The sequence below is a fragment of the Juglans regia genome, chromosome 11 (assembly GCF_001411555.2).
Source record: "Juglans regia cultivar Chandler chromosome 11, Walnut 2.0, whole genome shotgun sequence".
In the NCBI taxonomy this organism is placed as follows: domain Eukaryota; kingdom Viridiplantae; phylum Streptophyta; class Magnoliopsida; order Fagales; family Juglandaceae; genus Juglans; species Juglans regia.
The window spans coordinates 34,326,819-34,349,607 of record NC_049911.1 but is presented as its reverse complement, the minus strand read 5'-3'; the positions used below and the strand labels follow the sequence as shown (position 1 = coordinate 34,349,607).

At 36.6% G+C, this 22,789-nt stretch overlaps 3 protein-coding genes across 4 annotated transcripts; 2 read left to right on the top strand and 1 right to left on the bottom strand.

The window, feature by feature from the left end:
• Nucleotides 1-998: 998 nt before the first annotated feature.
• LOC109009510 (eukaryotic translation initiation factor 3 subunit L-like) lies at nt 999-7,355 on the bottom strand. Its single transcript, XM_018990007.2, has 7 exons — nt 6,562-7,355; nt 5,939-6,270; nt 4,162-4,501; nt 1,971-2,119; nt 1,779-1,872; nt 1,368-1,439; nt 999-1,267 (listed from the first exon to the last, which is right to left on the bottom strand). Exons 1-7 carry the CDS (start codon nt 7,099-7,101, stop codon nt 1,223-1,225), a joined length of 1,572 nt encoding a protein of 523 aa, XP_018845552.1. The 5' UTR covers nt 7,102-7,355; the 3' UTR covers nt 999-1,222.
• Nucleotides 7,356-8,165: 810 nt separating this feature from the next.
• Nucleotides 8,166-11,159, top strand: LOC109009509 (D-amino-acid transaminase, chloroplastic). 2 transcript variants are annotated; one of them, XR_001999067.2, is made up of 6 exons: nt 8,166-8,451; nt 8,560-8,606; nt 8,889-9,067; nt 9,689-10,362; nt 10,634-10,834; nt 10,939-11,049. XR_001999067.2 is itself a non-coding variant. In XM_018990006.2 (5 exons), the coding sequence occupies exons 1-5, from the start codon at nt 8,232-8,234 to the stop codon at nt 11,031-11,033; spliced, it is 1,215 nt and encodes a 404-aa protein (XP_018845551.2). In that variant the 5' UTR covers nt 8,169-8,231; the 3' UTR covers nt 11,034-11,159. The 2 variants fall into 2 exon arrangements, 1 of the variants encoding a protein (XP_018845551.2); XM_018990006.2 differs by lacking the exon at nt 10,634-10,834 and having other exon boundaries at nt 8,169-8,451; nt 10,939-11,159.
• Nucleotides 11,160-12,913: 1,754 nt separating this feature from the next.
• Nucleotides 12,914-22,132, top strand: LOC109009508 (TOM1-like protein 9). The gene is made up of 10 exons (XM_018990005.2): nt 12,914-13,454; nt 14,891-14,969; nt 15,969-16,067; nt 16,157-16,270; nt 16,441-16,601; nt 17,225-17,306; nt 17,614-17,699; nt 18,011-18,202; nt 20,675-21,162; nt 21,411-22,132. The coding sequence occupies exons 1-10, from the start codon at nt 13,354-13,356 to the stop codon at nt 22,013-22,015; spliced, it is 2,007 nt and encodes a 668-aa protein (XP_018845550.1). The 5' UTR covers nt 12,914-13,353; the 3' UTR covers nt 22,016-22,132.
• Nucleotides 22,133-22,789: the final 657 nt, after the last annotated feature.

The following is a 22,789-nucleotide window of genomic DNA, read 5'->3' as shown; positions in this document are numbered from 1 at the left end:
AGAATATTAGAGCTGTTCGCGTGTCTTATATGCAAGATAATGACCATAGAGTTACTTGCGTCTTATTTAAAGCATAATGATCAATCATATCATGATGGGTTTCCAAAAAGTCATCAGACTTTAGAAAAACAAAAAGATTAGAGAAAAATAATCAAACAACAAAATTACCAAAACAATACCCCTCATACGGGAAAGGAGGAGAGGTCAGGCTCTCTGTGCATGCTCGGGATGGGAGAGAAGGGTCTTTCTGCACATGGTTTAGCGGAGTGGGGGTTTTTTTATTTTAATACGAGATAAGATAAAAATAAAATAAAATATTATTTTTATTTTAAAATTTTTAAAAAATTAAATTATTTATTATATTTTGTGTAAAAATTTAAGAAAATTTTAATAATTAAATAAGATAAAATGAGATGAGTTGAAAAGTTTTCTCAATCCAAACAATCCTATTCTTTTATGTGATATCTACTATTTAGGAAATGTTTGGATATTAAATTGAGATGAAATAAGTTGATATTAAAATTAAAAATTGAATAAAATAAAATATTATTTTTATTTTGAAATTTAAAAAAATTAAATTATTTATCATATTTTAATTAAAAAATTTTTGAATTCAGAAATGAGTTAAAATGAATTAAAATGATTTTGAATAAGTTGAATAAAATATTATTAAAATATTATTTTTAATATTATTATTATTTTAGAATTTGAAAATTTTGAATTATTTATTATATTTTATATAAAAATTTGAGAAAATTATGATGAGATAAAATGAATTGAATCTCAAATCCAAATAAGGGCTTAGAAAAATTATAATGATAAAATAAGATAAAATAAATTGAGATAATTTTAATATCTAAACAAACCTTGAGCAATCTTTACTTTTATTTTTCCCTTGAGTTGTTTTTCCTTTTTGAGGGCGGTCGCGACAATTGAACACGCACGGCATATTTGAATTAATATCGTCCAATAATAATACCGAGACAGTGGAAACAACCAATCTCAACATCACCGTCATCAATTATACTCGGGTAAGACACCTTATAATAGACAGCGAAGGCAGGGATACAAAATTAAAATACCTGTTGTAAGGCAATAATGTATTTTTTTTTTTTTTAATAAGAATAAGCCAATAACGTAATTGTCAGCAGCCAAAAGACCTACAAAAATTCATAACACATGGCAAGACCACATGGGTCAATACTAGAAGGTAATGGGCAACTCAGTCCAGCTTTATCCTGTCCAAATCATTGATCACGCCTTCAAGCTGTAACCAAATAGAAATCATGAATGATTACATTAACAAGGAAAAAACATGTGGGAACAGCGCCAAAGAAAATAAGTTAACAGCAACACAGCAGGCATACCTTGACAACCTGACGCAGGAAGTAATCCCCGTATCTCTTAGCTGACTTGGATTCCATAACATGAATCATGTCCTGCAGCAATTACCACTTAGAATAATCCAAATCTTGTTTGGCTCTAGGAATTCTATGTTTAGTGTATATATAAGTACGTAGGCTGTAGTGAATCTTAATCATTGATCCACATAAAACAACGTTCAATGGGCAGAGTCACCAAACACAATAGAAGGCAAAGCCAGAGTCACCGACAGTTACCACGGCCTTGTCGATGTTTTTAATCATTTCTCTCTTTAATGGGCAAGTAATTACCACTCAGAATGATCCACCTCCATGTTAAAAAAACATGAGAAGATACCAAGTAAGAAAAAAAAAAAAACGTAAGAAAATAAGATAACGGAAGAAATCTAGACATACATCGTCAATGTAGAAATCCACATCAGCATTGGATGTGATTTTTCCATCACCATCAACAGCATGTGTCTTATGCTTGTATGTCATCAAAATAGTCCTGCGAGGCATAAGACAGAAAAGCTCAAGATATTGGTTTCGCATATTATTGCACAAAGAAACGGAAACATTTAAGCCAAAACTGTCCTCACGAACTACCTCAATGTAGGCTCGTCAACTTCCATATAATTTGCAAGCTTCCCAAGAGAAATGGTTGAATACACTTTCAAGAAGGTCCTGACACCTGATAATAACTGTTGTTGCTTCACTTCATAAAGAAACAGTTTCAACTGAAGCCTATAGGCATCCTGCAAGAAATAAATGTATTTGGTCAGAGGGAAAGCAAACTTGCAACCAAATAAATAGATTAATTAACTACCCCCAGAGCACTAGGGAGGTACAAGGGTTTTATGGAGTGGGAGAGTGGAAGCACATTAGAAGAGGTTGGGGGTGTTTACTTGACGTGTTTGCTCGACACACTAGAACTGTGATGGGTGCTGGATCTAGAATAAAATTCAGGCATGATTTATGGTGCGGAGATCGAGCCCTTAAGGAAAAATTCCCTACAATCTTTAAGATTGTGTGTGAACAAGAGGCATCTGGGGTGAACCTCATGGAGATGTCTGGTGGCTCAATACAATGGAATGTGAACTTTATGAGGGTGGCCCATGATTAGGAGATTGGCAGCTTTGCAGATTTTTTCAGACTCTTGTACGCCATGAAATTCATAACTCAGGATACTGATAAGTTGTGGTGGAGACCCGCTAGAAAATGTACATTTTCTGTTCGTTCATTTTATAAGACCCTCATAAATCCACAGCACAATCACTTTCCATGGAAAAGTATTTGGAGAAATAAAGCGCCTCTCAAGGCTATTTTTTTTTTTGCTTGGATAGCTTCTTTGGGCAATATTTTGACCATGGATAACTCACAGAAATGCCAGGTGATTGTTGTGGACTGGTTCTGTATGTGCAGGAAGAATGGTGAGACTGTGGATCATCTTCTATTGCATTGTGAGGTCGCCAGATCATTATGGGATGATGTGTTCAGAAGATTGGAATTAGCCTGGGTCATGTCTACTATTGTGGTTGAGCTCCTAGCCAGTTGGAAGAATCTAGGCAGAATTTCAAAAATCATAGCTATGTGGAAGATGGTTCCTACATGTATTCTATGGTGCCTATGGAAGGAACGAAATGATTGGACTTTTGAAGATAAAGAGTGCTCATTGGAGGAGATTAGAGTGTTCTTTGTGAAAACTTTATTCCTTTGGGCGAATGCTGTAGATTTCAATGGCCTAGATTTTCATGTTTCTATATCTTCCTCCTAACTAGGTGTAAACTTTTGTATACCCCTTTTGTACTTCAGCTATGCCTATTCTTTCTAATATAATCTGTTACTAATAAAAAAAATTAACCCCCTCTCTCCCCACACACACAAAAATGCTTTATTTAGGTAACCCCAATGTGGAAGGACAGGAAAATAACAACCAGCACCACCTAAAAAGAGTTTTCTAGCTATTCCCACAAACAAATGAAAGAGAAATTTTAATGACAGTGTGCTTCCACAAAGTGATGGTTTAACCATAGATGATGTTTGAAAATGGTGAAGAAAGCGGGTACCTTGTTCAGAAATGTCTGAACTTGCATACTTGTGAATTTATGAATGTTCACATCATGATGTTATAAATACAACAGCTTTTAAGGATGAATCAGTTAGCCAGTTTAAAGAATCCTGAATCTAAACTTAGTTCCCAACTTATATTGTACACTGTTTGTGATGGATTAAGATCCCCTTAGAGTTCTTGGGGTACTCCACGAGGTAACTTTTTCCAAATCTACCTCAACCATTGCTTTCAAATTCAATGGCTTGGATTGAATTAAAATTCATCTTATTATTATCCATGTTTAGCACACTAAATTGGAATTTAAAGTGATAGAATGATTAATATGGCAAATTCCAAACCCTTGACTTTGAAAGCAATGGTTGAGATAAGATCCACATTGTGGAGCACCCAAGAACTCTTGGGGATCTTGATCCGTTTATGATGAATAGCAACAATCAAAACTTTTACAACTGGTTTTCATGATAAATCTTCTGCACTGGCTATTCAACTTTCCCTGGCAAACCCCCATTTTAGCTTTAACAAAATTTACCACGAAATGGTTGGTTAAGAGCTCAACCGGCAACTTCTTTAGTCAAACAAATATCTCCGTTTCTATTCTAAAAAATTAGCTCATGACAACTGGAATTGGAAAAAGAAAATGCTAAAAGAAATGAATACTTAAATGACAAATCCAAATCTTTTCCAAGCATGAGCTCAAAAAAAAAAAAGAAAAAGGATAGTACATACCTGGTTGTAATTTACAAGCGGCTCCTCAAAACTTGGAGCCGAAGGGGTAATGAACTTTGGGCATGCATAAGAAAAGAGCTCATCATAAATAGCAAATGCCTCATCATCATATCTTTGCATTCTGATCATCTTTTCACCGTACTTCTCCCGTAATTGAGAGTTCACAGTTTCATCAACAAGCTTCACTTGGGGACAAAGTGAGAGGCAAATTGCTAGCAAGGCATACATCTGCTCATTTTTCTTTAGTATCTGCTCATACTGTGGAGACTTCTGATGATATTGCTTGGTCTTGTAAATGTACAAAAGAATCTTATTGAATTCACGAATTGCCTCCACATACCTGTAAGAAAAGTTACATAGACATTGAGCTCAATAAACAGAACAAGAAAAAACAAAATCTTAAGGTTTTTTGTTTTATTGGTAATTACGCATGCGCCCGCGGGTCATGAACCCACAATCCAACCTTGCACTACATTCTTATAAAGAGAGAAAATGTCATGGGAAAAAATTTCATTAACACGAAAAAATTGGTGATATGACAACCAAATACAATCATTTCCTCCTTTTTCTGTTATTTATTTATTTCTTTATTTTGGGAGGTGGGGCAACTTCAGAACAAGCTCCACCTACAGTTAGAAACTCATTACTCTCATAATTTCTTATGGTTCTGGAGAGTTTGCCCATATTTAGCATGTCAATGAAACATGTTGCAAATATCTGTAAAAAAATAGCGGGAAGGAAAATTATCTGACAATGATTAGGTGAGGCTTTACGTAACAGAGAGATATTTGAAAAAAAAAAAAAAGGATAACAGAGGCAAGGAAGAGCTTCTGGGAAAGTATTAAATTATTTTTGGGTAATCGAAAATTTCAATGCATAGCACAGAGGCTTAGCCTGGGAGGGGGGAATCAATGCATTTGGCAAGTGACCAAAATTTATTTGCACAATTGACCGAGTTAAGCTCGGATCCCAATCTAAAATTTCCTGCGAACCACATTTCCAATAAACCACTTGAAACCTTGTCATACTCTGAATGACTCTTATTCATTAATTGATAAGGAGAACCTTGTCTCTTGGCTCCATGGAAGCCAAAGCTTGCAGGGACTATTACTAAAACATACAAAAGTTCTACGTCCTTTGATGATATTTAAAACAAAGGGGTTGTTATCCAGGCCTCAAGAGCACCAGCTTCCGGTTTCTTTGGCATGCTAATTTATTATAGCCCACCCCTTCCTCCTCTTAATTTTTTTTTTGGTCCTTCTCTTAAATAGACTGGCCAGTAGGTGAAGATGTTCAAGTGGAGGCAAGAACAACAACCAAGGCTTGTTTTCTACTTCCAACATAAACATACTAAAAAATTTCTCTACTTGTCGACTGATAGTGCTTCCAACCTCGTTATTTTGATTTCATGGTCAAAACAATCACAATATCATAAGACAATTTTGTGTGTATATATATATATTTAACATGCAACTCTGAACTCTTCCTACAAGGGAATATTCCAAATCATCGTTCGGCTAAATAATTTTCAAGAAATAGGGAAACCACCTAAGACCTATCATTCAAGCTTAAACGAGCCTAAAAAGGACCGGTGAAAATCCAAAATTTTATTCTATAAATTAAAAAAGAGAATAAAATCAAAATAACAAAGCTAGAATAATGCATACTGAAGAGGAGCAGCATAAAGGCAGGTACTGAAAAGAGATCAAAATAGTTACTATGGATAACAAGACATAACAGCTTAAGACATAATGGACGAGGCAATTAACTAACGTACCTCCGCAACATAAGGTTGGCAAATCCATAATGATATATGGCAGTAATGTGACTTCCTATCACACTTGTGTAAACGCCTTGTTGACTAATGTCGATGGGAAGTAAGCATTTTAAACCAGTATGATAATCACCTAAAAGGCAATGAACTCGCAGCAAGCCCACCATACTGAAATAACCCAACACCTTCAATACATTACTTCCACCATCGTAATCATATCCGTCATTTGCAGTAAACTGTTCTAGACCTTCCTTCTCCTGCTCAAGAATCTGAATGATCATGGACTTCTCAACAAGGGCTTGCAAGTAGTTAAGTACACCATACACATTCCAAGCCTGTTATAAAAACAAAAACTCTACTATTAAGAAAAACCAAACAAATAATAAAAAAGGAATACATCAAATTTTAATTCCTTCTTTTATCTCTCTCCCCACATTTATCGGAAACAAAAGCTTATAGGTTCCACAGCATGAGCTTTCTTTCTTTCTTTTTTTCATTCCCGTGCATTCACCAATATTCAAAATCTATCCTCAATTAGCTTTTCTCTAGCAACCGGAAAATAATGGAAGAATATTCCTACTATTCCCGGAAAGCATAAATAAAACAAAAACAAACAAAAAAAACACCTGGTCATACTCCCTGAGAAGCGCAATCTCCTGTTCGGTCTTGTTCTTCATTTTAGCCCTATACTGGCAAAAGCTCTGAAACTGGTAGACAAACTCATCGACCATGTCCCAGAGCCACTGATTGGGCAGCTGCATGTTGACGACCCCGTGAAGCACCACCTGGAAGAGGCTGCAGTAATTGTCCCAGGAATCGATCCTCTGCTTGAGCGTTGGGGAAAGCCTAGCGTACAAGTGCCGGAACCACATCTCGCGGTACAGGAGGCAGAACACGTGGTCGTTGTCGACGTAGTGGGCAACGGCATCGACGGAGGGCCAGGGGGTGTCCTTGAAGAGCCGCTCGGAGAGGGTCTGGAACGATGTCTCGTACATCTGGTGGATCTCGTATACGTTCTTCTCCCGGATGTGCCTGTAAAGGTGCACCGCGAACGACTTAACCGAGTCCGGCACGAAGTTCGGATCGTACCCGAGGACCTCATGGGATTGAGATGAAGCTGGGACCGCCGAGTTGGCTGGTGCGTCTTCGTAATCGAAGCTCGCCATGACTTGGAAATAAGGCTAGGGTTGAGCAATAGCAATGACCGCGAGGAGCCGAGAGAGGTAGACCGGGACGGAGAGGAGAAAAGAGGAGAGGAGTGGAGAGTGGAGACGAGAGAGGGATGTTAGGGTTTAGTTTTGCGAAAAACAGATCGATCTGGATATTGGGCTCGGACGGGGTTTGGAATGGGATTTGGGCCTCTTCATCATTGAGCTCTGTTCAAGATAATTATAACACCCAATGGTTCAAGATAATTAGAGAGAGAAGTCGTTACATTCCGTATATTATTTAAAAATATTGATTTTATTTTTTTATTTTAATATAAATATTAATATGTAAGGTTGTAGAGATTATGTTTATAATTTCTGTTAGAGAGGACTTCTGCAAACACTTTGGCGGGAATTTTAGCGCGGTTACGCCTATGACTCCAACTGCCCGAACTTAGTACGCGGCTTACAAATATGTTAATGTACTTGGAATGATTTAAGTACATCACTTCAAACCGACGATTCAAGTACATCGATATAACAGTTACAGTGTCTAAAAATAATTCAAGATTCCTATCAAAGATATAAGGATAACATGTACAAAAAAAAAAGGTAAGCCTCATTTATTTTTGTAGATGAGATTAAATCATGTGTGAAGATAAAAATTAAAAATTAAATAAATATTGTTATAATATATTTTTTTAATATTTATTTTATTTTGAGATTTGAAAATATTGAATTATTTATTTTTTTTGTATAAAAATTTTAAAAAATTATAATAATTAAATGAGATGAGATGAAAATAATTAAAAAAAAAAAAGGATTTGCGTCAAATAAATTGATTCACCCATTCTTCCGTCATGTTTAAATTATAAGTTATGTATAGGAGAGAAGCCAGAAAAATGAAAAAACTAATAATTATTTCTAATAATTATTTTTTTTTTTACAGAAAATTAGCCATCATCCCAATTCAGTTTAGAAATCTCGCTAGGCCGGTAGTTTGGACTGTACTGTAATTGTCCCTTTGTTTTGTCTTATTTGTTTGTTTTTAGATTTGTATTATTCTCGTCTATTTTGTTTTGGGAATCTTTCGAGGCACTTTGCTAATTAAACTCCGAATCATCTGCGGTTGATCTCATTGATTCTCCATGCCCTCTCTGCTCGCTTCCATGGTTTCTCTACCAGCTGCCACCAAAACCGCCTCAGAAAACCCTCATGTTCTTGCAAAGCTCCATGATCATTCTCATAAGTCAAACGTAGTTTCCCGAAATATTTCGTTTTCGGGACTCGGGTTTTTTAATTCACAGCACAAGCCACTAAGAGAAATCAGAATTTTGGGAAGTTCTAATCACAATGAAGCTTTGGTTGGCAAGTTTCTATTCCTCCTCTTTCTTCTTCTTTTCAGATTCTCTGTTATTGACTTTTCTAGATTCCAAAACTGTAAAAACTGATGCGAGGTTGACTTTGTTTTGGCAGATTCTACAGCTCCGATATCGGATGTTCCACTATTGTCTTGTTTAGAGGTTAATCTTCCTGGTCCATTTTTATGATTAGCTTTTATTTTGCATTTGCATATAGATGAGTTGACGGGTAATCGTTTGTATTTTCCTTGGAAAATCAGAATCTAAAGCTAAAGGGGAAGACTCTTGAAACTTCTACATTACTAGAAATGGATTCTTCTCTGCATAAACATGTGTGTTGGTCATGGCCTAGACATCGTTTCTTGGCCATACTTCAGAAATTCGTAGAATTACTGTTTCTGTTAGTAACGCTTTGTTTCAACTTTCACCTGAACATTTTTTAAGGCTATTGAAAGGCTAAAAACAAGCCGAGAAACTCAAAAGGGCAAGCAGCAATTCCTAGCCATGTACTCGAGCATTTTTGGTGGAATAACGACAGATCCAGCAGCTATGGTGATCCCCATTGATGATCACATGATCCACAGAGGGCACGGTGTTTTTGATACTGCAGCCATAATGGACGGGTCAGTGATTTTGGTTGTGGCAAAAAAAAAAAAAAAATTGATCTGTACATTTTTAATATTATCATTATAGAATATTATGAATACATCAGATTAGAACATCTCTACAACAGAATCTGCCATTGTGAACTTGAAACTTTACAAATCTTTCTGAGAGGGACCATAAGCAAATCGTATCTTATCTGTGGTATTTAAAATAGAAAACAATTACTTGTACCTGGTGAATAATATAATGAACTTTTGTTGGTGTTAGTAGAAATCAACCAATATGTATTTAGTGTTTCAACTACTAGATTATTTTCAAATTGGATAGATTACTAATATTACAAATGCTTAAGTTGATAGAAAATGGCAAGTTTAATTGATTCAAAATATTCTAACTCTCCCTTGACAAATATGTCTAAACTTAAGATACCACACATAGAAGTTTAAATTTAAATAGGAGGGAGATCAGTGGAATCAAGGATCAAACTTAGCACAGTATTCTCTGTTATCTTCATAAACTACTAATTGTCTTAAAAGACTAGGCTATTAAGAAAGAGTGAACCAGATACCTCCTTACTGTATTATAGTTTTAGTCTGGTCTTAAGCCATCTCCTCTTGCTGTATTTCTTCCCACCCCAGATACCTCTACGAGCTGGACCAACACCTTGACCGGATTTTAAGGTCTGCATCTATGGCCAAAATTGAACTCCCATATGATCGGGAAAGAATAAGAAGAATACTGATTCAAACTGTGAGTGCTTCCAAGTGTAGAAAAGGATCTTTGAGATACTGGCTCTCTCCAGGACCGGGCGATTTCCAACTATCCCCATCTGGCTGCCATCAACCAGCTCTTTATGCTGTTGTAATCCAAGATCAATCACCATTTGATTCAAAGGGCATTAAAGTAATAACTTCATCAGTCCCGATTAAACCCCCACAATTTGCTACCGTGAAAAGTGTGAATTACCTTCCAAATGTGCTTTCAAGGATGGAGGCAGAGGAAAACGGTGCATATGCAGCTATTTGGCTAGATGGTGAAGGGTTAGTTGCTGAAGGGCCTAACATGAACGTAGCTTTTGTTACAAAAGACAAGGAACTTCTCATGCCTAACTTTGACAACATTCTAAGTGGGTGCACAGCTAAGAGGGTATTGACTCTTGCGAACGAACTAGTTAGGGAGGGTAAGCTTCAAGGAGTACAAGTAAGAAATGTGACTGTAGATGAAGGGAAGAAATCCAATGAGATGATGCTCATTGGCAGTGGAGTTCTTGTTCGGCCTGTAATCCAGTGGGATGAGCAGGTCATTGGTGATGGTGAGAACTTTTCTGCAATTTACTTTCACTGTGCACCCCCTATAAATAGTTGTTTGTTTAGATACGTGAATACATGCAGGTATATGCATTTTATGTTTGTCACAAATCAAAATTGCATTAATTTTTTAGCAGACTCAGTTATATACATGTCATTTGCACCAATATGTTAGAGTGCTTTCTTTAATGTAGTTTTGTTTAGGGGATGTATTAGATATTTTGTAAATTTACTTTTATGAAATCTTTTTGTGGTTGTAACACTTCTCTTTTTAAGGTATGTATGTTGTTGGAGGCATAATTTCCTTCCAAAAATAGTTACCAGAAGCATCAGAAGTACTTCGGAGCTATTTTGGCACTGTCCAGTGCAGGTGGAGCTTGAACGTATTAAAGAAAAGAGTTATGCATGCATGTTTTAGTTTCTTCCCTGTGCACTGCACTACTCCATCGATTCTGGTTGTCTAAGAAATTTCAAGAAGTAATGCATTGTTTATTATTCTGTGAAGCTTGGTTATTGAGTGGAATGAATGTTGCTTCTAGAAGTCTGAAAGTTGACAAGTTGCTACTCTTGTTTCTTTCTAGGCAAAGAAGGTCCTGTGGCTCTCATTCTCTTGAGTCTCATCATTGAGGACATGAAATCTGGTCCCCCTACGGTCCGAGTTCCTGTTCCCTACTAAGCTTTCTTGATTCCTTCTCTTTGTGTTACGTGACACAGCTTCGCATTAGGGTTCAATCCATCATGGTTGGGAACAGTGGAGTCGTGTCATTTTCAACCTTTGCTGAGAGATCCATCGTGCTTTGCTACAAATAAGTAATTTAAATTCTTGACGTATGCCCATTATCTCCACCACAGAAAGGGAGGCAATGTCATGCTTGATGACGGCCTATCTATTTGGTCTTGTACTAAAGAAATATAACAGTAAGCTTCGGTAACAGGTTGGTGTGGATGCATGCATGATACAATGCTAAAAATTTCCTCTCAGGTGGCCATTTCTTGTGTTTACATCTTCTAGGAACAACAACTATGCGGATTTTACTAATTTCTTTAAATTTGCAATCTGAGCTACGGAGTTCATGCAAAAGTGTTTCTGAATGAAGAGATTTCACAATTCCTTCAATCATAGTGGTGATAACTTATCACATGTTGTGTTTGCACTATCTTCGGAGTTTTTCATCATAATATATATATATATATATATATATGTCCTATTCGAATTCGAAACCGTAAAAATGTATTAAACTGGTAGTCTTCGGGGGAAAAGACATGCATATTTGTACTTATAGAGCAAGTGGAGCATCTATCTAGATTTATAATATGCTGGGCGGTTGTTGCCTACGCCATTGCTTTGCTACAAGTGATGCGAATTTGTTTTCTTCTAACTCCTCTTCGTTCCAAAAAGATATATTCCAAACTACATTGTAAGTGCCATGGGCTGTGTGCCCCTTGGTTTGGGCGATCTTGAATATATAATCTCAAAATCGACTTGCTAATAAAATTGACATACCATTATTTAAAAAAAAACATAAAAGTACAATGAACGATTGGAATATAATAGTTTTACTTCTCATAAATTGTGATAAGACTGTGTTTGGATGTTTAGGTGATTTCAGATAATTTGAGTCAATTTGTGAATAGTAGTATTTTGTAAGTTCTATTGATATGTGTTTAAATATAAATAAGTTGAGATATATGTTGAATATATAAATTGTGTTGAGATGAGTTTAAACTTTTTACGAAAATTTGAAAAATCAATCAATCATGTTAATGATTGGTTTGAAATGAATTGATAAGATCTTGATATCCAAATATATCCTTAAAAGATATTAAAGAAACGAGATTTGTGTCCACTAATTTAGTTCTACTTTGTTCTTGGTTAAATTGAGTAGTCATATTCGTGTTAAATAAATATTGCGGTCCATTTACTTTCGTCTCATTCGTAAGCAACGAGCTGCTGAAATCTATATTACTGGAAATGCTCCATTCATAGAATTTATTGCAACTGGTTTGTCCCCATTTTATATCGATAAGAGTCAAGACCCCATGTTTTACTGACTAAAAAGATCGACTAGTGTAGTAGAAGCATCATTTCAAAGTTGTAAACACAAAATGAAGCAAGTAAACATAATGGAATTAAATTTAGATTAAAAAACTTTCACGTGTTACAGAAAAATTATATTTTTAATTCCATGTGCAGTATTCAGCAAAGTGCTTATGTATGATCATTTATTTTAAAAAATAAATTTTATTATTTAAATAATATAAATAATGTACCGTATATACTAAGTAATGAGAATAAAACAAAAAAAAAAATATTACTTTATCCATTTAACTTGTTAATTCATTTTGATATCTTTGTATTTTAATTTTTTTTATTTAATAATTAAAGGAGTGATTATTAGTATATTAATATTTTTTTTATATATTTTTAAAAAATATTTTTAAATAATAAAAATAATAAATCAAAAAATCAAAATGTCCTGAAGGTCAAAATGAGCGGGCTACTGGCAGAGCAGCCTCTAAAATAAATTACGTCGTAAAGTTAATCTGCAGGAGATAATCTCCGTAACTGGCAAGCCCTACCGGGTGGCTCCCGTAACAGGGGTTTTAGGGGCTTAGGAGTTAGGACCACACGAACGACGAACGACGAACGACACAAAGCGTCTGCTAAACCAACGGTATCGGGAGAGTACACATCAGTACCGGCACGCGTGACTCACGAGTAGAGAAACGCGGCCCTTTATGAGTGGGCTTGTCTCTAAGTTCCTTCTCTGACTGGAAAGCCCGAATAAAAGTAGAAGCCTAGAAGGACAAGAAAGAAAAGAAAAAGAAAACGAAAATCTTTTCACAAACAGAAAAGTAGAAACGAGAGGGAGAGCGAGAAAGAGTCGCCGGGATTTTATTGCGTGAAATCTCTGCGATCTCGAGTGAAAAGTGTGTGCTCGGTAGCTGGATTCGGGTTTCATTATTAGGATCGATTTTTTTGGCGGTGAACAGAGATGGTGAATTCAATGGTGGAACGAGCGACAAGCGACATGCTGATCGGCCCAGATTGGGCCATGAACATCGAGATCTGCGATATGCTCAATCACGACCCTGGGTACGAGTTGCAGTTGATTCCAATACCCCTCTTGTTTTTGTTAGATACCGGCCCTACTGCTTTTGTGTATCGAGGACTCAATTATGTATTTTGTTTGCACATTTGACGTTTGTGAATTGTCGCAGCTTTATCATTTTATTGTCTGAACCTAGTTATCTAGGGTTTTTTTGCCGCGGGGATAGAAAAATGCTAAATCTCAACGAGACCGGCTCGTTGCTTTCATGCCTAAAAAATAGTCAGCTTAAGAATATTTTATTTTGTATAAATTGCGTTTTATAATTGACTTATGGAGCAACACGAGCTTGCATAAGTAGTCAAGTACCTTGGGCCATGGTTTGGATCTAGAATGTAATCTGGACGATTTAGTGAGAAACTATGTTTCCGTTTAATGGACTTTTGCATCATTTTTGTGAAATAAATTTGTGTCAATTACGTGATTATCTCTCTTTGGATAATTTAGGGATGAGCGCATTTGGTAAACCTGGGTTGTAGTTTAATACTTGTTTGAGTTTACTTATAAAGTTTTGTTCATGTTACCAAGCTGGTTGACTTTCTTGTAGACTACTCGTTGTACTTGGATTGCACCTTATTCGCTTATGATGAAATTCTTATTACCTATTCAAAAAAAGTAAGCTAAATGTTGCGAACTTGGCCAATGAGCTCTAGCATCAGATGGCATCTCCTCCACCACACGAAAAGGGGTGGGGTCATAATAATAATAATACAAATAGAAATAGTAGTACCATTTACTCGAATGATGTGGCTTTTTGTGATATAAGGAAGCCTATGATTGGTTATTAATGATCAGGCAGGTTCACTTCAAAGATTAGCATTACAATTATTTGACTGGTTTCTAAGACTATTTTTCTACTAGGAAGAGGTATACCAATTCAATATAGATTTGTTTGTTATAACTACTAAACAAACATGTAACCCCTAGGGGTTGACTCAAGTTGTAAAGGCCTTGGTTTTGGTGGTATGCTCCCTCTAGATCTAAGATTCAAATCCTCTTGGGTGCGCACAATTTTTTTTGGGGCCATTGGATTGAGGGAACTTCCTCTTGAATTACCCGATGTGCACTTGTAGAAAACTCCTTGTCGAGGGCCTGTGCACCCCCAATTAGTCGGGACTTTGTTCTTGGACACACTTTGCCCATAAAAAAAAACTAAGGAACAAACTTGTTTAACTTGATTGTGTTTCTGTAATGCTCTGATGGTTGGGAACGGGAAATGATAAGCTTCAAGAACTTGGCAATAGGAACATACACAAGTTCTTTCTTATAATGAGTTTGTGTCCTACAAATTATGGGGCCACTGAGGGAAACACATGCATGGTGTGCCTTTTAGGGGGTAAATGGATTTATATAATTTGCTAATATTGTGTTTTCCTTCTGTTTCCCTAAAATTTGGATTTCTTGGTTAATTATATATGATCAGGCAAGCGAAGGATGTTGTTAAAGGTATAAAGAAGCGCCTTGGAAGTAAGAATCCAAAAGTTCAACTTCTCGCCCTAACAGTAAGTCCATAGAACTTGATATAAATACGAACACGCACATGGACACACACAAACACGCACATGTACTTATATAAAAAAAAAAACAAACACGAACATGTACAAGTATATGAATTTGAAAAACTTGTCTAAATGTGGTTAGATAGATTTTGGGCTCTCTTTCTTCTGCTTCACAAAATATCCTGTATAGTTGGGCTCTTGCCCATTCTTCATCTTTCTAAATTTCATTAGTGCTTCAACTTCTTATAGATGGGAGTACTCACTTGTACTAAAATTTACTTTATTACTTCTCTAAGCATCTTGTGCATATTTTGGAAATTGAGAAAGGGATGTATATTTGCTTTGAGCCTACTTTGTTTCATGCTATAAGCTGGACTTCTAGAGGTCGGAGAACCCTTTTAGGATTTGATGGCATCCAATTTTCAAAATATGGCAACATTTTTTAGCAAGTCATCATTTATGGCGAAAGAATATCCTGATTACATTCCAACACTTCGAGGTTATATATTTAACAAATATATATTAAACATCACTCAAACCAAGGAGCACACTAATGGACGATTCAGTCAGAAACTATGTTTCCGTTTGATGACATCCAATTTCCAAATTTTTTTTGGAATCTTTTTTCTCTTCCTAAAGAAAAAGGTGTCTTAGGGTTATATGACGAATCAGCTGGGTTGGAAATGTTTTTTCAGTTTTTAATTATTTCAGTATTTCAAGTTTTAAGTATTGTGACTTTCTATATCTCAATAGTTAATATAGATGCATATCAGAATTCTAGGACGATTGTGAAACATAATGGATTAGATGGATGCAGGAGGTATTGGCTTCATCCCTGAGTCATACAATCTTTTGGCAGTCTGCATGAAACTCTACTTGAAATCTCATCATGTTAGGCTTCAGTGAAATAATTGTCATATCGCTTATCAGTTTTTGTTTTTTTAAACTTTTTCTTACAGAGGACTAAAATTGGTTTTATTTTGGTCTGGTCACTGTATCTAGCTACTGGAGACAGTCATAAAGAATTGTGGGGACATTGTTCACATGCATGTAGCAGAGAAGGATGTTCTTCATGAGATGGTGAAAATAGTGAAGAAGAAGGTACAAATGTTTCTCGAATATTTTTGTTGCAGGTCAATGTTGTATTTACTCTCATTTGTTATAATAAGTATTTTTTATTCATATTGTAGCCTGAATTTAATGTCAAAGAGAAGATATTGATCCTGATAGATACTTGGCAAGAAGCTTTTGGAGGACCAAGGGCAAGATATCCCCAATACTATGCTGCATACCAAGAATTGTTGGTACATTTACCTAGTGTTTTCTCTTAAAGTTCTTTTCCAGTTAGAGAGGAAACATAGTTACTTAGCTTGACTTTGCCTTTTCATTGCCTTTGAAACCATCATAGTGCTTATGATCATAGTTAGACCATCTTGTTTGTCATTCTCTGAGACAGAGCTCATATTTGTTTCAGCGTGCTGGGGCAGTATTCCCTCAGAGATCTGGAAGTTCTGCACCTGTGTTCACACCTCCACAAACACATCCTTTGACATCATACCCTCATAATCTACGCAATCTTGATAATCAGCAAGAGACAACTGAGTCATCTGCAGAGTCTGAGTTTCCAACCTTGAGGTACATCTGCAACTCCTTTTCTGATGTCATTAAGGGAGACAAACCTGTAAATCATTTGGTTAATCAACACACATTTGTCTGACTGTTTAAGATGGTACTTCGTCTTTAGTTGTCTGTGATCGAATGTGGAATTGTGGCTGTCATCAAATCTCATATAAACATGCACTACCTTCTTTTCCTAGATTTTCCTGCTGATTGTTGTATCCTGGCCTGTTCTTTACTTACATATGAAATCGATATATTAATTGAAAAGCAATTGATGAGAAAATTGTGGTCCTTGGTCCTCTCTTGAATTTGGTATAGTTTGTGGTAAAAAAACCTGCCACATTCATTTAATCGTCAAGCATAGGGAGAGGAAGTAAATTTGGTCTGCAAGGCTCAATTAATGTTGACTTGAAACTGTGCGATGCTGATGGTTTAAATGTTTGAATTATGAGAACAAGCAGAGGGATGTTTGTCGGATCTGAGGATTTGAGTATTCAATGTTATTAGATTGAGCATGAACTAACTCTTTCCAGTGCCAAGGGTTGCATAACTATTTTATTCATCCTTTTCTTGTTGGTTTTATTGACTAATGATTCATCATTTTATATTCTTTTATAAATTGAAATTTCTTTTGCTAGCCTGTCAGAAATCCAGAATGCACGTGGCATCATGGATGTCCTTACAGAAATGCTGAGCGCAATAGAGCCAGCGAACAAAGAGGTATATGTGAAGAAAATTTAGAACTATGGAACAATAACATAGATGCTGATTACCTCTTTTAAAAAATCATCAAAACTGGGCTATGAGGAACTTTGGGTTATACTCTATTTAATTTATAATGCTAATGGCTTATAAAAAAAACTACTGCTGACTGAAAACTTTAATGGTAAGAAATTTAAAAAGATCAAAATCAAGTACTTTTGTTAATATTTTTATCTAGATGTATAACTTGTCACTGTTTTTTTGGTATATTCCAATCTCATCAATCTGTATTTGCATGCTGGATAATCTTTGTTTCAATTTGCAGGGGCTTAGACAGGATGTTATTGTTGACTTGGTGGAACAGTGTCGTACATACAAGCGGAGAGTAGTGCACCTTGTTAACTCAACTTCGTAAGGCCTTTGTTCTTTACCTGTTACCCTCTCCCCTCAAATTTAGCATTCTCTCTCTCTCTCTCTCTCTCTCTCTCTCTCGCGCGCGCGCGCACGTACACACGAATTATGTGCTTGCACATACATAGTGGTTGTCTGTATGTGGGATTCACGCATTTATGTCTAGCCAGATCATGTAGGGACTTTCAGCATGGCATTATTTCTATGAATAGTCCTTTCATTAGTGAGCAAATCTCCCAAGCTTGTGAAATGTTATTATGTCATGTACATTGCTTTAAACATGGTTTGTAATTTCCATTCATCTCTTTCAGGGATGAGTCACTGCTGTGTCAAGGACTAGCGCTGAATGATGACTTGCAGCGTGTACTGACCAAGCACGAAGCAATTGCATCAGGAACTTCTCTTCAAATAGAGAAACCCAACCCTGAACCTGTTAGAGGACTTGTTGATGTTGATGATCTTCTGGTCGATACCGGAGATAAAAGCAAACAGCCTGATGGGAGGTAATTAAGCTTTCTTGAGCTGGTTCACATTCACTGCATTCTCTTTGATAATATGGTGACTAAATCCACTGGTATGTCATGTTGTTATTGGGAATGACCTAATAAAATCAATTAGAAAATGCCGTACTAAGAAATTATGTTTATATTCACGGCCTAGGTTTTTATATAGTCTGACATTGTAGGTTTAATTATGGTATTGAAAGTGCTTCATCGAAATGTGTGGCTTTTGCACTTGGTATGTGCATCTTGACTTTGAGTTCCACCTTTTGAGGCCTCATGTTTTATTTTTTTTATCAGTAAATAAGAATTTTATTAAAATAGGCGAAGCCAAGTACATGGGACATATACAAGAGCAACACCTATGCATGAGTGGCTAAAGATACAAGGAAAGCATGTACGTTCATGCCATTAAAGTCTATTACAATCGACTAATGGAGTAGAGTATGAAAAAATAAAGTTCTAATCTCGTCCATTGTCCGTTCACGATTTTCAAAACTTCGACCATTCCTCTCCACCCATATGCACCACAACAGATCGGTATTATCTTCCACATAGCTGCAATTTGAGTGGTACCTCGGATGCCTTGCCAGCTGGCCAAAAAATCCACAACCCTTTGTAGCATCACCCAATGGAGGCCAGCTCTAGCAAGTATATCATTCCACAAACTCATGGCTATGTCACAATGCAGTAATAAATGATCCACCAACTCCCCACTGTTCTTGCACATATAACACCAATCCAACACAATGAGTTGGCATTTCCGTAGATTATCTAAGGTGAGAGAATCTTCCCTAATGAAGCCGTCCATACAAAAAAAGAAGTTTTAGGGAGGGCCTTGGTCCTCCATATGTTCTTCCATGGGAACGGTCTTCTAGAATGTTTCATAATGGACTTATAATACAATTGTACAGGAAATCTTCCCTTCTTGGATGGTGACCACAAAATCATATCAGCTCTTCCGTTCACTCTACAATTATACGCCAGATTAAAGAAATCTGTAAATGTGTTAATTTTCCAGTCTTGGGCAGCTCTAAGGAACATGATATTCCATTGGGGAGAGCCACTAGGCAGATCATGAGTTCTGCTACTAAAGCCTCCTGTCTTTGTGTGATGCTGTATATTGTTGGATAAGATTCCTTAAGGACTTGATCTCCACACCATAAATCAGTCCAGAATTTAATTCTGGAACCATCCCTAACTGCAAAACGTGTATATCGATGGATGTTTGTCCAGCCTCTTCAGACGTGTTTCCAAAGCCCCACCCCATGATGTCCACTCACCTCATTCAAGCACCATCCTCCCCCAATCCACCATATTTTAAATCTATGATAACTCTCCACAAAGCTCCCCTCTCCTCATGGTATGTCCATAGCCACTTACCCGATAAAGCATTGTTGAAAACCAACAAATTATGAATTCCCAGCCTGCCTTCATGTATTGGGGTACAAACCATTGCGAAATCTTGTTGCAACTTCTCTAACCGATAAACCACCTTGCATGGTATTGGAAAAAGAAATAAGAAGTAGGCTGGTAGATTGGAAATAGTACTTTTTATCAATGTAACTCTACGACCTTTGGGTGAATCCTCTTCCAACTCGCTAGTTTCCTCTCCATTTTTTTTTTTCCAACACCCTATCCCAAATGGACTGCGACTTGAAGGAGGCACCCAAGGGAAGACTGGGATAGTAATGGGTGGTTTGGATAATGAAACACTCTCATCTCATCTCATTTTATCTAATTATTACAACTTTTCCAAACTTTCAAACAAAATATAATAAACAATTCAACTTTTTTAAATCCAAAAACAAAAATAATATTAAAAAATTATATTCTAACAATATTTTATATTCTAAAATTAAAGTTGAAAGTTGAATAAAATATTGTTAGAATATATTTTTTTAATATTATTTTTGTTTTTGGATTAGAAAAAGTTGAATTGTTTATTTTATTTTGTATGAGAATTTGATAAAATTGTAATGATTAGATTAGATGAGATGAGATGAGTTGAAAAGTTTTCTGAAAACAAACGGGCCTATCAACTCAACTTACTATCCAAACCTCTCCTAAATTTATGTTTGTTGCAAATATGATGTATGTTTCTTCTGCAGTAAGGAGGCCTCGTGTTTTTTTAATAGTGGAATCTGATATAAAGATGGTAAAAAATCTTAATAAATTTTGAGTTGTTTGTTTCAAATATGTTTCTTCTTACTGCATACAAGACAATGTAAATTTATTGGATTTTAATTCAATAGATTTTTTTTTTTTCCTTTTAGTAAAAGAAAATAAAATTATTGCTGGCTATTGAGCAAATGCTATCTCCTCCTTCCTACAAATAAAGGATGGAGGTGAAGGTCACAGGTCCAGTGTACAATTGCATGAGTTTCATTTTCCCATCAAGGAATATAAGTTTTTGGTAAAATATTAGATACCTTCTGTTTACTTGAGCTCTAAGAGCAGAACTTTTTTCCTCAGAGCCTCCTCAAGTACTACTGTAGCGGTGCAGCCACTGAACCAGCTGTTGCTTCCTGCTCCTCCTGCAACTAATGCTGCAGCTCCTCCAGCAAGAGTTGACCCCAAAATGGACTTGCTGAGTGGTGATGACTATAGCTCACCAAAGGCAGAAAATCCGTTGGCTCTTGTTCCTGTGGTAGGACAACAGCCTGCCAGTCCTATTTCTCAGCAGAATGCCTTAGTTCTTTTTGACATGTTTTCAGAGACCAACAACACTCCTAATCCTGTCAATACTCAATCTGCCAATTTGACTAGACAGGGCAATCCCTTGGCTCCGCAAATCGAACAGCAGCAGAATTTTCAATCTCCCCAAGGTGGATTTTACTCGAATGGAAGTGTCCCAACTGTTGGATCATCTCAATATGAGCAGCAGCCAATGTACATGCAAGGTGCTGGTTCTGCCTGGAATGGCCAAATTGCCCAGCAGCAGCCGCAGCTGCCAGTCTATGGTGCACTTCTTGCTTAATTCTATGTTTTGCATGCTAGAAATGTGTATGCTTTTATCACATATTCTTTTCACCAAATTTTCCCATCTTTAGGCAGAAACGCCTTCATAATGCCAAATCACAATTATGCTAGAAATTATTTATGCATTTGTAATAAGTAGCGATGTGCTGGCTGGGCCCTATTTTGGTTGCTTTAGTTATGTAATTACGTGGTGTTATGTGAGGAGCTTACAATGCTTGCTTCTGAACAGGTGCTCAAAGCAGTGCGTCATTACCACCACCACCTTGGGAAGCTCAGCCAGTGGACAACAGTGTTCCAGTAACAGGTGCTCAATACCCTCAACCAGTGCAAGCTACTCAAATGGTTGTCACGCATGCTCCAAGTGGTGCTCATTCTCCATTGGTGCCTCAACAAATGGGCAAGGACCAGGTGGTAGGTATGTATATTGAGCCAATTCCAAGCAGCAGCCATTTGTCGACAGTTAATAATCAGGTTGGTCAGAGCCAGCAGTTGGGTTGGCACTCTCAGCCAATCCAAGGAGGGCCATACATGGGAATGTTTTCACAGCCCATGCAAAATGCCCAGATGGCATCTATGTACTCTCAACAAATGTATGGGAACCACCAATATGCGGGTTATGGCTACGGTCAGCCACAAGGAGTGCAATACCTAGAACAGAGAATGTACGGATTATCAGTCGGTGACAACAATGGCTTGAGAAACTCCTACCAGGTTTCTACTCCATCTTATATCCCACCTAGTAAGCCTTCTAAGCCAGAGGACAAGTTCTTTGGGGACCTTGTTGATATGGCAAAAGTGAAGTCAACGAAACCAACTCCTGGTAGAGCTGGGTAGCATGTGAAGTTATGACTGGTTTTGGTGCTTTTTATTTTGTTCATTTATTTTGGTTTGCTAACTTGCTTATTTCCTCTGTAATTTTTTAATATATATAATTCTTGCATTTCGCCTCCATTTCTGTTGATTATCGATCTTGTACATTCATTGTAGAGTAGAAAAAGAAAAAAGAAAAAAGAAAAAAATGGACACCTCCCGTTAGATTAGGATGGAGATAATGAGATTGCACTTTTATTGCCCTCCAATTAGTTGGAAGCATTTTGTTTTCTTTCTAAATTATGGCATCTTTTTTAATTAATAGACAGTGTGAGTTAGATTTGTCTCCAACTTACTAGACTAAAGATCTCTTGAAGAATTTTCTACCGCCATTTGGCTTACAATGGCCGAATTGGCTGTGGTGTCTCAACCCTCGATACGCAATTTGGCTTGATCCACTCTGAAAGCTCTTTATGGAATACTGATGTTCAAATGACTAAAATAACTGGAGATACATGGTGAGATAGCCTGTGCTCTACTTTTGAGCTTGAAGTTTAGGATCATGAGCTCTATATTTTCCGGGGAGAAACTGAAGAGCATGGCTAATCTGAAAAGCGAGGCTGTTTCTGTTTGGTTTGGCATTGTTTTTCCCATTTTTTTGGGGCAACGGGAGTGGAGTTAGGAAAATCTAACAATAAACATTGCATCTAATTTTGAAGATCTTAATTTGAAGCACTTCAAAACTATCTAGTGGTGCCTATAATAAGGTGGAGAACCGAGCTTTCTGATAGAGAACAG